General features: G+C 37.0%; 1 protein-coding gene across 1 annotated transcript in view; it reads left to right on the plus strand.

Moving 5' to 3' along the window:
• Positions 1 to 16,484, plus strand: part of reps2 (RALBP1 associated Eps domain containing 2) — a 241,800-nt gene extending 225,316 nt beyond the window's left edge. The window contains 2 exon segments of the mRNA XM_028799808.2: positions 617 to 722; positions 16,157 to 16,484. Coding sequence (XP_028655641.1) covers positions 617 to 722; positions 16,157 to 16,225 — 175 coding nt within the window. The 3' untranslated portion in view covers positions 16,226 to 16,484.
• Positions 16,485 to 16,688: the final 204 nt, after the last annotated feature.

A 16,688-nucleotide genomic window follows, 5' to 3' on the forward strand; every position in this document is an offset into this window, starting at 1 on the left:
GTGAGTAAGTCAGGATCAAGTCCAAAAGTTTGTTTTAAAATATTTAGTGAAAATTCAAAGCAAATAATCCACATAAGAATAAAGAAAAAGGTTATTACACACATAGAATAAAAGGCAAAAAATTTGAAAAAATGTATACTTCTTCTTCTGTACGCTTTAAACACACGGCGCTGCACATTCAATAGAGCATGTTGTCTTTCATGTTACTTGGCATATAAGGCATGGTTTAAAACCATGTGCAATCAATGCCTTGCACAAGGCAAGTCAGGTCACTAACTGAGTATAATGTATAGTCAGAGAGGCTAGAAATAGTTAGGATATACCAATTCAGTTCAACTTATGGGGGTTGTAGGAACCTCCCATAGACTATGCACTAATAATTAAGCAAAAATTTATATAACTTAAATAACTAGAAAGTGGCTCTTACTCTACATGTTTGGTAATAAGAACCGCCAAGAGATGTTCAGTTACAAACAAAACAATTGTATAATGGCTCAGCTAAGTGCAGTTAATCTCTCATTGGTTTCTAGATTTTTCATTACTCTGTGTTGAGAAACTAACACAAATTTAAAATATTTAAAATATTGTATCTGTTTTCGTGTTTTTCTTTTACTAGACAGTCCTCCAAGGTGAAAAAGGCTACCCAGACTGCTATCCGCAAGAATAAAGAGACTAATGCAGTCCTGGCTAGACTCAACAGTGAGCTACAACAGCAGCTCAAAGTGAGTACACCATTATGACTGTGGTGCATTGCAAATGATTGTGACATATTTACTGCCCTCTTGTTTTTAATGGGAATTTTATATTGAAGTACTGATAGAACAAGCATATCAAATTTGTATTTTCATGGTGAATGCCATTCTTTTCTAAATGACAAACATAGTGGCACTTGAAAATGTACTGGAGATAATTATTCAGTCATGACCCTGATCCACTAATGGTGTGCATCATTTAGCACTTGGAGAGCTCTTCTTCATTTTCTGCTTACAATATACTTATGAATGCATTCCACTCAAAAATGTCTGTATAACCCAGACTTGATCTGTCCTTGGATTGTTTGATGCATTTTTTAATTGCTTTGTAAAGTGCTTTTTGATGTGTTCCCCATTAAGGTGCTATAAAATACAAGTATTGGTTGACTGGTAGGATTTCCTCTTTACACTGTAATAAATTATATTGCTGTAGTGGTGCTCATGGCAGCAATCTTCTTTCATTTTGCCTAGGTCTGATTTTTCTTAATTTAGTAAAGTGCTAAACATTTTATGTTTTCATTAAAACATTTTTCAAAATGTCGTTACCATACTCTGGATAAGCAAGTTTAGAAAATGGATGGATGGATAGTTTAAGAGCACTCATCACATCAGTTTTAAAACTTCATCATTTTTCCATAGTGGTGTCTTGGCAATCCAATAGTTATCCCATAAGCATTAGCTGCAGAGCACAAACCAAGCCTAGCCTAGACACACACACTCATATTGGGCCATTCAAAGTCACCAGCCAACCTTAGATTAACATCTTTGATGACCCTAAAGAAGCTAGAGTGTTTAGTATTTGTAAATGAAGTACAAAGTTGTGTTATTAGTGCTGCATGGTGGCACTGTGGTTAATGCTCTAGTGTTTATCCTAGTCAGTGTCTGTGTGGAGTCTGCACATTCTCCCCATTTATTGTGTTTTTTCCTCTCATATATCAAAATGTGTTAGTTAGAGATAGTTATAGGATAGACTGATAAACTTTACTGATCACATTCAGTGAAATTCATCTGCTCCAGCAGAAACACAAAACATAAAGCACAGCAAGCTAAAAAATAAAGTAACTGACAGATCTAAACTTTACCTGTATGTGTAACCCAAATGTCAGTGGATGTATAATTGTGCTTCCACAATAGACTGGCATCATATATTGGGTTGCTAACCACTAGTGACCTCAAGTTCAGCGAAATCATGCAAATGTTTATGAACTTCGCCAAACTCTGCAAAATGCATTGGAGTCAATGCAGAAGGAGGAACTGATCTAGTTTTGATTGAATTATAATGGTGCAGTGGTCTATTAATTGTCCCTGTATGCTAGGGAAAAGTCTGCCAACTATTCTGAACCAATTGTTGTTCCCAAATATGTGATCTAAGCTGTGAGGCAGCATTGTAATCAATGGCTCCTTTAAGGCTTGTTTTGAAATCATTGCTGGACACATGGCTAATTTCCATGCATAATTAGCCATGTGGAGCTAAGCTGCCATTTCACAGTGATCAGTGCTATATATCTGATAGCAGTACTTGTAATACTGCAAGTTTTGTTTTTTTTGTTGTTGTTTGTTTTCTGTAAAGCATGCAGATGAAAATCTGACATGTTTACCTGTTTAAGTTCACTGACGACCCACATACAGAAATCGAAAAGGCCCAGTAGTTGAAACGACTGGTGAGTGGAAGAAATGTGTGCTGTTAGAGAAGAGGAAAAAATGTCACATAGCACTGTCAAGCGTTTTGGTGGATGGGGTTGAGGGAAGCTATGGTTTCAGCATATCTCAGTAGCTGAAACTACATTTTTTTTTCTTGTGTGCTTGCAACCCAGTGATGTACAAATCAGCAATGATCTTACAGGCGTGTGTGAAAATTCCGTGCATGACTGCAGCAGCTCTGTGAAGTCTCGTATTCCTTGCAAAGCATCATGGGGCTCTTGGGAAAAAATGTTTGCCAAAGCTGGGCACACCATGAATTTCCAGGTAAATATTCAGTAAACATGACATATTCGCTTATCAACAGTACTGATCACCTCAATACTAACAGTAAAGGCACTGCGTGTTTCTGACTCTTAAAGGGATAAAATAGATTAGAATACAAATAAATAGATGGATGAGTGAACTATGAAATTATGGGTTTGTTGTATATTCAACTAGTACTTCATCTCTCCATACATTTGAACCCATATAAATGTTACACAGCACCCATAGCCATTCTTGCAGCTAGCCTGCAACATGCATGCCCCTGCTTTGGCATACTAATTCCAAAACATGTTTCTGCTAATAGATGGTGGCAGCAAGCCAGCAGTGACTCAGGTGCATGGTGCCATCAGAGTTTTGCTTAAAAAGTCATTTTTTGATAAATTGTGCTCTTGTGCCCTGGGAATCTTCAGATTTACTACTTGTGACATCTCACCTTGCGTCATTGTTCTAAACATGTGAATTTCTAGATTGCATTTCAGGAAAAAAGCAAGGTTGCTGTTGACCTGCTGCTCAGTCTGCACAAAAAGCAAAATAAGGTTTAGCTCTTTTATTGTGAAAAGAAAAGAAAAGGCAACCAAATGCATTAATCTTGTACTAATGCTTCAAATACAATTTTGTGTAGAAAAAAGAGCACAGCCTTTAACATGCAAATGTGTGACATAAGTAATCCAGAGATGCCTGTTGCCTCTTCTGTAATGTACTATATATTCTATAATGTAGCTTATATGTCTGAGCAGACTTTTATCCATTTTGGAGATCTTGGAAGCATTTGCTATCATTTAGAATTTAAATCAGGAAGTAAAAATAGTCCATCACAGGGTGTATGAATATAGATATTTTGAGGCCAGCATTTAAATTAACTGTACATGAGAGAGAGAGGAGTGTCCATTACAGTTTTATAACAATAGTATTTTGGAAGCATAATGTGGATATAAAACATGTATAGTACTCATGATTTTGCCTTTTTTACCTGGGCATGTGAAAGCTGAATAAAGTGCTGCTTATTATGTGCAGGTGCAGTAAGCAGTGTGTCTTGTTGAGTTAAATCAACTGTGCCTTTGTGTAAGGCTACACCATTCTTCAAATGAAGTCAGTGGGGGATTCATGGATTTTACCAACCAATCTGTTACTTTTTTACTTCGCCCAAGCAGCTAAAGTAATTGTGAAAAAAAAATCACAGCATGTACACCTTAGAAATTTCCAGGGTATCTACAGCCATGCCGACTTTGTTTTTGTGTGCTGGAAGATACTGCACTTTCAGACACATTGATGACAATATTGCAGCTGTATGTGAAGTTCAAGGTCTTGAAGTTGACGTTCTGCAGTTTCCCAGCAATGGACGCACACCCTTTCCAGGGCTGATTCCGACCTTATAGTTGTTGCTGCTTGAATATAGTACTATGTTACTTTGCTGTTTCAAAATCATTTTTATTTAGGCAGGCAGTGTGGCTTAGTGAAGGTGTTGAATTTTAACCCTGAGGCTGTGGGTTCATATCCTGCTACTGAAACTGTGTGACCATGAGCAAGTCAATTCACTTGCCTATGCTCCAATTGGAAAAACAAACAAAATCTAACTAGTTGTATCTCTCAGATGTTTTAAATCACCTTGCATAAAGGTGTCAGCCAAATAATGAAAACAAATTCTGATTTTAACTGGTTCATGATTTCTGTACTGGACAATTTTAAAAGAGAAACGGGCTGCAGTGGATTTTCTACAATTCTTCATCTACTTAGTACTTGCTTCAGATGTGCTAAGGCTACAGTTTCTCACACCCACTAGTGATTGTTTGATGCATCATCTTCATACAAGCTGTTAAAGTATGGGTAATACTGTTTTGGGGTGCACTCTCAAAGAGAATCTTCCATAATTTTCAGAAAGAAATGTTCTCGTTATGCAAATCAAACAAAAGGGTAATGTTCTGTTACTTTTAGAAGGCAATCTTGTTTTAATTAAATTTTTTTATGTCTAAGAAATGTTATATAGGGTTAGGCTTAGAGTTCACACAAACAACTGTGCATGTTTAGAAATACACTCAATGCAGATGTGTGCTGTTGCTCTTAAGTGTCTATGCCATGTTACTTTACTCCTGTTACAAAAGTAGCTCCAAATGAGTGATGGTGGATATTTTTTGATTTTTTTTTTTTCGTTTCTTTTCCTTTAATCTGTTTGAAGTTGATGACTAAAAAGCTGTTTTGTCTTGGTAGAGTAATATATATATTGCTCCACTTTCCCCTATTGTATTATTAATATGTAGCCTTAGAATGCCTAATCTCACAGACTTACCACTGTTTATAAGGTATTATTGTATATAACTTATCCCCACCTTCCCTTCTATATCTATAACCTTAGGCAATTAGAAATAGTAAAAGACAAGCAGAAGTTAAGTTACAGTTTAAACAATGTATTAGTATTATTGATAATATTCATAAATAATAACAAAATGCAAAGTACATTTGAATATTGGCAACCATACAACCTGATTAAATGATGATATGTAGTTCAGGTGGCACAGACTTGTAGTTACTTAAATGTCTCTAGTTAAGGCATCATTGGTGCTCAGCTTTCAGCCACATGTCTGTTCAAAATGGCTGCTGAGCTGTTCTCTTCATTGTGTGGTCTTCATCATCAGGTTAGCAAGAGAGATGCTTCTTCATCATATGTTGGTTGGTAAGAGAGAGATACTGAGGTTAAACACATACATTTATAGATGTTCTGTCCAATCCCGAGAGCCAATAGGACATCATGGTATTTAAAGGCTTCTGAACCAAGCCAATTCCAAACAGCCATACTTCAGACCAATGGGGGAAATAGAACATCTTAACACCTGCCACCCCCAAACCATATGTTAAAGTACACCTTAGCCCATTTGCGGGGGTAGAAATGACTTTAGCAAAGAAACACTTGCCAAACTGGTTTAAAACACACATCCCCCAAATCCTGTCATAAAATTCAAAGAGGCTCAGCCGTAAAAAGGGGGGCAAACACGAATGCCTCTCACCAAAGTAACACTAAATGACATTGCTTTGCCTAAAAATCAAATAAAGACATACAAAAATATTCATCAAATTATATGTAAAATCTCACATCACAACAAAAGCTTAATGAAAATTGCCTTGTGACATTAAGGAAATTTAAATTATCATTCACTGCTACCTCATGGATCCAGTATCCTAGGGTTGCATGCCACTTCTGGCCTGTGTCCATGTGAAACTGCATGATGTCCCTGGGTCTAAATGCTTTTTCTGTCTACTGTACATTTCCAAACATGTGCACATGAGGTTATTTAGCAGTTCCAAATTGTGCCAGTGTATGTGAACACTGACACCCTTTTCAAGGTTCTTTTCTGGTTTGCACCCAATTTGATCCTGAGTCAATTTAAGAAGAAGTAAGAGTACTGTACATTCATGTATGTACTAAATTAAAGGTAATTTACTCCAACTTTTCACACTGTACTATTATGAAAGACTGTTTTAAAAAGAAGAGGTTGATGTAGAATTGTAAATGTTCAACCAAAGTAATGATATGTGAGTGACAATTGGTGTTGGCATGGGTAGTAAGTGTGCCCTGCAATGGAATAGAGTCCAGCTTTCCACTTGATGCTGCTGGGCTAGGCTTTTGTTCCTTGAAAGATAATACCAGATTTAAGTGGGTCCAGAAAACAGATGGGTGGATGAATTAAAAAAAAAACTGTTGATAAAATATTGTTGAAACAACATCAATTAAGTACACAAAAGCAAAGGAGGTGCAGCTATGATTTCAGCAGAATTGGTCAAAAGATCAGAAAAAAACCCTGGACTAAATGCCAGTTTATCACTGTGTGCGCTAGAAATCTGCATTGACTACAGTGTCTCAAGCCCTGACACTCATCCTTGTCCTCACTGGATCAATTGCTCTTTTTTTCCTGTTAGGACTAAATTGATTGCTTCCAAACATAAATGTGCTCCTCGTTTTTTGTAAGAAACAGGTATAAAGCAGCAATAAGCAACATGTCGTGTTAAACCCATAATGGCTGTTGTCCCATATGGAAAAAAGAATAGGCTATAATTATTATATCTATTAATTCCATCAAAAAATGTGTAATAAATATTTGTGTGCTGTTCATGTTGGTTTGGCATGGAAAATAGTTGTAATGTGTAAAGTTGTAATTCACTTTGCCTATAATATCAGCTTTTCTAGTTGGATTGTTACAGTTATAGGCCACTACCAATTTTAAAAAGGATTAGAGATTTATAAAATATTTTTTTACAACACACTGCATTTTCTGTCTATCAACTTTAGTGCATTGAAACCAAGCAAAGTGTCTTAAAACTGCAAGCAACTGTGAGAATGTGTTACTGTGTCTATATATGCATCTGCTTGCTAGGAGAGGAAAAGAGAGGGTCCAATCATAGTAGTACCATTTGAGCTCAGTTAAGTCGGGTCTACTAGCAGAGCTGAGAGTGTTTCATGCTGCATTCACCTGCCCCAAGAATAGTGTCCAAGCACTGCCATTTATATTCAAAGAGTGTGATGCTAATTTGGTGCTTCCATTACTGTTTCAATGGTTGTCAATTGTAGGTCACATTGCTTGCATCCACAGCAACTGCTGACCAAAGTTCATCCAAGCTCAAGTCCAAACTCAGAAATCTATGTGGATAAGAATGACTCTCTGTTCTATGCTGCTGGAAAACAGAAAACCAAAGGCAAAGTAATTTGTTGTCCTTTGCAGGATCATGCTGAGGCATGATGTTTAGAACATTTAACACCGGTCTTTGATCTGCTCTTCCTCGCACTTTCCTGATCTCTCTTCTCCAGACCACGTCTGCCACAGCGGTGATTCTGAGCCGCTAGTGGTGTTCTAATCTGAAGATGGGAACTAAAGCAAGATGATTGCCTGTGCCATGGCTCCTTACAGCTGCTATTTTGAATGAAGTCTCGAGATTTTACCTGCCTTCTCTATGGAGTAATAAAGTACCTGTAATTTCCTTGGAAACCTGGACTCGCCTTCCTGTCTCTCATGCAACTCTGTGACATAAGCTTGACAATACCTGTACAAATAAAAAGTGCTTCTTAAACGGAAAAGAATATTTTATTTGAAGATGAGATGTAACTTTTTTTTTTTTTTTTAAGTACAGGTATGAAAATACAAATGAAAACAAGACGTCGGGTGTAACTTTTTTTTTTTTTTTTTTTAATGGAAATACAAACACGCTTTCTTTTTTTCATTCATGTCCCAGCGCCTGAACTTTAACTTTGTCTTCTGTTTTTTTTCAATCCTTCAAAATTGTTGACAGCGTTGAAGATGCGATTCTGAAAGCTTTCGCCACATTATTTTTGTTCATTCCAGAATCAACTTTTTTCCAGGATTCTTAATTTTTTTTATAAACATAAACTGATGCCATTTCTCACTTTTTTTGTTCATCTCAAAGAAAACTTTGAGAACTGCTATGAAACTTGAAAAATACAGTATCCACACAACACAGCTACCCACATGGACGCTAGGTTATGTGTATGATGTCATGCCTACCCTCACGCCAAGACTACCTAAGTCTGTTTCTTTGAGACACCAAAGGTCTTGTAATGTTCCTGAGACTCAGTTCAGAAAATGTAGGTACTGAATTAAGTACTTTTTGCATCACATTATTATCTTTTGTGGCCATTATATTATTATTGGCCCAAAAAACATTCATTATATTGAAATGTACATGTCGTTAAAATGAAATTCATTTAACTTGAAGTTATATGAACGTTTGTCTGGGCCCACAGAAAGTATTCTTTATTCTGAAAATTTTGTTACTTCAGTATTCAATATAACAGGATTTGATCTGTATCTAATCGACAATAGACACTTTAAAGAGCGGAAAAATAGTCTTTTTTTATCTACTGTTACATGAGCTCTTGGCATTGCACGTAACTGGATGGGCATTCTTTTTTTACTTTTGTTAAGATGTGTCGGATTAGGAAAATAAAAATATATATACTGTATACAGTAGAGGGGAGTAGTGCTTTTTCTGATAATCTAACTTGATAAGCCATCATGTACATGCATTTTTATCAAGTGTGTGAAATTTAAAAACAGAAGTAAAGGTGACCATTAATTTGTAATTAAATCCTGTCCCCTTTCCCCATTTTGAGCCACTGCCCACCAAAAGGTCTGCACACATCACTGTTGCTTATATTAGTTTTAGTCACATAACATAGACACTCTCGTATACTTTTTCAAACTGGATGATAAAATATAATGACAGTACATTGAATTTAAGTGTTTTTCTGCCTTGTAGTATTGAGCTATCTAGCACATTGTGACACTTTTAACGTATCTAAGAATTAGATCCATAGTGCTTAATATGCCACTTTAATTATTTTATTGCTCAACACCAAAGAATCTAAATCTTTATTGTCAAGTCCACAAAAAAGTGAGTAGTGATTCATTTTTAAAAGTCACCTCCAAACTATGGCATTTTGGGTATCAAACTAAAATTTATTTGACTAGAGAATTAAAGTGGCAATGGTATACAATCCAGAAAGCATTGCAAATGGGCAGATACAAAAATTAATGCATGAGTGATTTTATTACAGGTATGCTGGCTGAAGACGTTGCCTGTATATTGCGGCACCTAAACAGCTAACAGGTCAGTCAGGTCCTGAAAACTAGCATTGATTTTCTACAGAATAATAAACAGTAGTTATCTTAAATGTTTTTGGTAGACCATTAAAACAAAATAATGCTATGAATTTAAACAGAGCAGCAGCTGTGCTCGAGTCTGCAAATTCTGTTTGAACATCAAGGATCATAGGGACTAGAAATATAAGTAGGCACATCTTTTGTGAGTGATGGGGCTCAAAGGTCACAGTTCTTTTTTAATGTTTGTGACGCTTTGATTCAAGAACACCTGTAGAGGATAGATGTTACAATTAAGCATAACAAAGCTCATCTTTTAGTGTCAGTGATATCCTTGGGGCTGGCAGGGGTCTTATATTTTTTTACCAGGGCTCTTTTCTTTGGATACACATAATGAATATTAGGATAACTGTTTCCAAATGTGGGTCAATCCCAGGAGATTAAAGTCATTTCTTCATGATGGTCTCTCTGATGCTTGGCAAATTTGTTATGGGTTGGGAGTGTTACTTGATCTGCAATGACAGTGAAAGTCACCATGCTTGCACATATTAGGTTATAAATAACAGAGTGGTTTTGCTGATATTGAAAGAGTGGAGATGATAGATAAAGTTGCCATGAAAATATCAGCTACTGTTTCTGTATTATTCAGATTAAATCCATCATTCTTAGATCAAAATGAATTATGTCTGCAGTGGATTGCTCAAGTATGAAACATCCAAGCTGTTATGTACATTAAAGTCTAACTGTGTATGTCTGTGTCTGTGTGAGAGTTTGAGGTTTTCAGTGCTGCTGTGAATCATAGATTTAAAGTTTTTATTATATACAGTAATCCCTCCTCCATCGCGGGGGTTGCGTTCCAGAGCCACCCGCGAAATAAGAAAATCCGCGAAGTAGAAACCATATGTTTATATGGTTATTTTTATATTGTCATGCTTGGGTCACAGATTTGCACAGAAACACAGGTGGTTGTAGAGAGACAGGAACGTTATTCAAACACTGCAAACAAACATTTGTCTCTTTTTCAAAAGTTTAAACTGCTCCATGACAAGACAGAGATGACAGTTCTGTCTCACAATTAAAAGAATGCAAACATATCTCTTCAAAGGAGTGCGTGTCAGGAGCACTGAATGTCAGAAAGTGAGAGAAAACCAAACAAATCAATAGGGCTGTTTGGCTATTAAGTATGCGAAGCACCGCCGGTACAAAGCTGTTGAAGGCGGCAGCTCACACCCCCTCCGTCAGGAGCAGGGAGAGAGAGATAGAGAGAGAGAGACATAGGAAAACAAACAGTGAAAAATCAATACGTGCCCTTTGAGCTTTTAAGTATGCGAAGCACTGTGCAGCATGTCGCTTCAGGAAGCAGCTGCACACAGAAGGTAGCAACGTGAAGATAATCTTTCAGCATTTTTAGACGAGCGTCCGTAGCGTCTAGGTGTGCGAACAGCCCCCCTGCTCACACCCCCTACGTCAGGATCAGAGAAAGTCAGCGCAAGAGAGAGAGAGAGAGAGAAACAAACAAAAGTAAGTTGGGTAGCTTCTCAGCCATCTGCCAATAGCGTCCCTTGTATGAAATCAACTGGGCAAACCAACTAAGGAAGCATGTACCAGAAATTAAAAGACCCATTGTCCGCAGAAACCCGCGAAGCAGCGAAAAATCCACGATATATATTTAAATATGCTTACATATAAAATCCGCGATAGAGTGAAGCCGCAAAAGGCAAAGCGCGATATAGCGAGGGATCACTGTACTCTCCAGTCTTTACTCTTCAGACAGGCAGAGTAAAATGAAATCAACGGCAATGCATGCAAATTATTTTTTTTGTGGTTTTCATCTCAAAATCAATAAGCAGTAATGGCATTTTAGAGAGCAATTCTTTTCCGAATGCTTTTCACTTACTAAAGTAGGAATTTGGACATAAACCCATAGTATGAATGAATAACATATCTATCATGATGGTGCATATAAGAACAGAGAACTTTAGAGAAACTATTTAAGAACAGGCATGATAATTTAAACTTCCAGCTTAATAATTGTGCAGGAGCAAGTCAGGCACATAAACTAATGAAGAACAATGAATGATAGAGACTGTAATGGTTCTGATTTGTTAAGGGACATCAGTAATGTAATTAGTTTAAATTACAAAGTATTGAAGATGGCAATGGAAAATTCAAAGGAAATCCAAAGAGGTTATGATGCTTCCAGGCAACAGAATTAAATCATAATACATAATAAACTGATGGAAGTAAAGACTGAACAGTGTTAATATTCAAAATGTTTTCACAAAGATATTTTGTAATTATCATTTTTTCTATGATAAGACATCATTTTATAGTAATAAACCATTTTTGAATTTTGATATCACTTACATGATTGGTAATGATTCTTCTGCAGATATATTTATAGTCAGACATGCTGTTAACTGTGTTATTCTACAATCAGTGTAGACTAGCCCTTTGTACTTATTAAATGAGAAATGTCATTGTAGTTTTCTCCAACTTATTTATGATCAAGTTAACTTTTCAGCGAAGTTGGATTTTTCTGCGCCTCACGGCCACAAGTTTGATCTGTAGTTAAAAAATATTTTTGTTACATCATTTGCAAATAAGAAATTGCCAATCAATTGTATGATATCTAATATATAAAGTTGAATGTTTACATGTCTGCATGTTATTTTGGTATTCAAATCCACACTGTTGAAATACATTTTGAAGAGGCTCCCCATTTGTACATGGGAAGGCATGGGCTTTGTAACAAAATTTTTCCCTTTGGGGAACTTAATTTACCTGTGCTTTATTAGGGAAGTACCCCTAAAAGAGACTTGGCACAGGTAGTCAACATTGCTCCTCATGGTGGATTAAGTCAGTGAAATTTTGGTTTCAAGCCAAAATTTTTCTCTTCAGAAAATTTATTCATTGAATGCACCTGCACTTTATTCCACCAACCGGGGCCTGGCAACCCTATATAAATATAAAAATCAGGAAAAAATAGTCCATTAATCCTTAAAATGTCCCCCTCAGGATTAAGTTTGTGGGTTCTTTTTAAAGAAGTCAGGCACCTATCCCACTTGCTGTCTCTTCTTGCAGTCCTCACTGCCTTTGCTCTTTCAACCCCTGCCACCAAATGTGATGGTGTGAGTCAGCTCCACGCTACAGGTTGCAGCCTGGGAGCCTCTTGAACCTGCTGCAGTCGATAACATACCCAAGGAATAAGCCAGTGGATGAGGATAAACACACATACATTGCATAAAAGTGCAAAAGTGCTTTTATTACAATAATCCAAAACAAATCAGTGTCCAAAAGTGCAGTGCAAAAATGTTCAATAAATAATCCAATTTAAAAAAATAGTGATAGTGGCAGTTAAAAACAGTTCCATAAATAATCCATTAAAATGAGGTTACAATACAGGCAGGTATCCATCGTTTAAAAATACAGTCCCCAGTGCATCACTTAAAAATGGCTGTCTACTCAGCATACCCCCAGATGAGGTCTTGCAGCTGAAGAGATGCTCGACAGTTCAGCCAACCATTTGTGCCTTTGCTCCTAGGCTCAGGACCCTGTAGCTGTCTGTGACTCTCAGCAGGGCAACACCCCGAGCCTCCAACTCCCGCTACCAGGCTTGCATCCCTGCAGTTCATGGTACCACCTGAAAGACCCCTCATTGCCTTTCTCCCGGCCTTATGCGGGGTCGCTCAAAAAGAGCAAAACATTAGTCACTCCAGCTCCAGCTATCTATCTATCTATCTATCTATCTATCTATCTATCTATCTATCTATCTATCTATCTATCTATCTATCTATCTATCTATCTATCTATCTATCTATCTATCTATCTATCTATCTAATCAAAACCAAAATGCCCTACACACAACCACAAAATAATATATCTCACTGTCTAAATTTTATAAAAGTAATATTTTTTTATCCTGTATTGGTCATTTCCAAGGATTTTGTTTTCTCACTATTGAATGCACCACTTAACGCTTTACTTAAAATGGATGGTGTATTCATCTATTAATTATGTTTAATACTATATACTTGAGTACAGGACTAATTCTTCACAGAGAATTAAATGTTACTACATAGACTTATACATTGCAATAGTGATTACTAATGATGCTAATCATCCCTGTTCAGAGTTAGTTCTACCTAGCATCCAGAGTTGGCAGAATAAGTACCAGATTGCTGAAATGGGTAAGTGGGTAAGAAAATGGATGGATGGAACAATAATACTAGTCCATTCCACATCCAGTCATGTTTTTTTCAAACCATTTTCTTTTTCAGCTTGGCACAAGAGAAGGTGTGATATTTTTTATAATGTGCATGTTTATCTGTATAGTAATGCTCACATAGACAGTTACATTCAGAGAAGCATTTAAAACAGCTGGCACACCCAATGCATTAGTTCAGTATCAACTACAAACAAATCCCAAGCAACAGCAATAATACAAAAACGTACAATTTGTTTGCACATACCTCATTCATGGAAAAGATTACACATATAAAAAGTTCATTTGAGAATCTGGTAACTTGTAAAAAATTTCATTTCAACTTCAGTTTCACAGAATGAAAATACCTAAACCTTTACAGTCTTGAATTACAGTGTGGGCTAATTCTGAAGCTCATAAGTAATATTCTTAAATTTATATTTTCAAACAAGCTGACTTAAAATAGTGCAATTCCGTAAAGACGTTTAGATTCTCCTGTCTTATAGCAAATGATGCGTGTAAATGTAATTAAACAGGTGAAGATGAAGAAAGACTTGCCGCTGCAAGCTTTGAAAGTTCAGTCAGACCTCCCTACATGACCTTAAACGGGAGGCATAATTTGCCTTTTCTCAGAGAAAAATACTGATGTAGTGTTTAATGGTGATCATCATAGATAGATAGATAGATAGATAGATAGATAGATAGATAGATAGATAGATAGATAGATAGATAGATAGATAGATAGATAGATAGATAGATAGATAGATAGATAGATAGATAGATACTTTATTAATCCCAATGGGAAATTCACATTGGGATTAATAAAGTATCTATCTATCTATCTATCTATCTATCTATCTATCTATCTATCTATCTATCTATCTATCTATCTATCTATCTATCTATCTATCTATCTATGATGATCACCATTAAACACTACATCAGTATTAGATAGATAGATAGATAGATAGATAGATAGATAGATAGATAGATAGATAGATAGATAGATAGATAGATAGATAGATAGATAGATAGATAGATACTTTATTAATCCCAAGGGGAAATTCAATTACTCCAGCAGCACCTTACTGATACAAAAAAACAATATTAAATTAAAGATTGAAAATAATGCAGGTAAAAACAGACAATAACTTTATATAATGTTAACGTTTACCCAGCCCCCCCCCCCAAGTGGAATTGAAGAGTCGCATAGTTTGGGGGAGGAACGATCTCCTCAGTCTGTCAGTGGAGCAGGACAGTGACAGTAGTCTGTCGCTGAAGCTGCTCTTCTGGCTGGAGATGACACTGTTTAGTGGATGCAGTGGATTCTCCATAATTGATAGGAGCCTGCTGAACGCCCGTCGCTCTGCCACAGATGTCAAACTGTCCAGCTCCATGCCAACAATAGAGCCTGCCTTCCTCACCAGTTTGTCCAGGTGTGAGGCATCCCTCTTCTTAATGCTGCCTCCCCAGCACACCACCGTGTAGAAGAGGGCGCTCGCCACAACCCTCTGGTAGAACATCTGCAGCATCTTATTGCAGATGTGGAAGGATGCCAGCCTTCTAAGGAAGTATAACCGGCTCTGTCCTTTCTTACAGAGCATCAGTATTGGCAGTCCAGTCTAATTTATTATCCATCTGCACTCCCAGGTATTTATAGGTCTGCACCATCTACACACAGTCACCTCTGATGATCACGGGGTCCATGAGGGGTCTGGGCCTCCTAAAATCCACCATCAGCTCCTTGGTTTTGCTGGTGTTCAGGTGTAGGTGGTTTGAGTCACACCATTTAACAAAGTCCTGCCCACTCCTGATGCAGCCCACGATAGCAGTGTCATCAGCGAACCTTTGCATGTGGCAGGACTCCGAGTTGTATTGGAAGTCCGATGTATATAGGCTGAACAGGACCGGACAAAGTACAGTCCCCTGCAGCGCTCCTGTGTTGCTGTCCACAATGTCAGACGTGCAGTTCCCAAGACGCACATACTGAGGTCTGTCTTTAAGATAGTCCACGATCCATGCCACCAGGTATGAATCTACTCCCATCTCTGTCAGCTTGTCCCTAAGGAGCAGAGGTTGGATTGTGTTGAAGGCGCTAGAGAAGTCTAGAAACATAATTCTTACAGCACCACTGCCTCTGTCCAAGTGAGAGAGGGATCGATGTAGCATATAGATGATGGCATCCTCCGCTCCCACCTTCTCCTGATATGCAAACTGCAGTTTCATCATATGAAAAATACAGAAATGAATGTCTTATAGATTTAGATGCACAAGATTTCTCAGACAGTTCTTGAAAAAAATTAGGTCTTTGATTTTCTAGGTATATAGGACCATTATTATCACATGTTCAGAGTATAAAGAGATTCACACTTACTTGTGTAATCAACATGCTACACTTCACCACTCTCCAGCATAATAACAAGTATAACAACATTACTTCAAAAGTTTTGTCCTCCTTATGTGAAATAACTATGTTACCTTGAAACGTCTGTCTTTCTTACCGGGAAAAACTCAGAAAATAACTTTTATTTATGAAAAGTTGTTCTACAAAATGTTAGAAGCCATGGACCTGTATTGTTTCTTTTTGTATATACAATTGAGATAAAATAAAAGTTTTATTCTTTCTTTTTCAGGAAGTTCACCAAGAACGGATTGCTTTGGAAAGCCAGCTTGAACAACTTCGGCCATTCTCTTTCCTGTGACTCTCACTTTCCTGTTTCCTTGTATAAGCAAAACAAAGAATTTAGGCTGACTGTGGGGCATCAATGTGGAAATGTAACGTAATCTCACAGGCATAGGAAGGCCCTTCTGCTTTGTTCACCCCAGGATTGGGACAGTGAAATGAGCTTTCTGAAGTGGATGGGCATGGAAACTGCTTTCACGATACACCTTTGTTGCAGTTCCCTACATTTACAGTTGTCCTTTTATGTATATGTTCAATAAAGTAAGAGGATACTGCTGCAGAAACATTTCAATTATCCATCTGATCACAGCAGTCAGCAAGCAATAGGAAACTAAGTCATGGAAGGCATTGAACAAACTGTAAGCTTTATTGGATGAGACTACATTAAGTGTTATGAAGAGAAACTGACACTGATTATCCTGTGATTGTTTATAATTATAGCTATATATACAGTATATATATATATATATATATATTTATAT

Source organism: Erpetoichthys calabaricus, chromosome 4 (genome assembly GCF_900747795.2).
Source record: "Erpetoichthys calabaricus chromosome 4, fErpCal1.3, whole genome shotgun sequence".
Taxonomy (NCBI): Eukaryota; Metazoa; Chordata; class Cladistia; order Polypteriformes; family Polypteridae; genus Erpetoichthys; species Erpetoichthys calabaricus.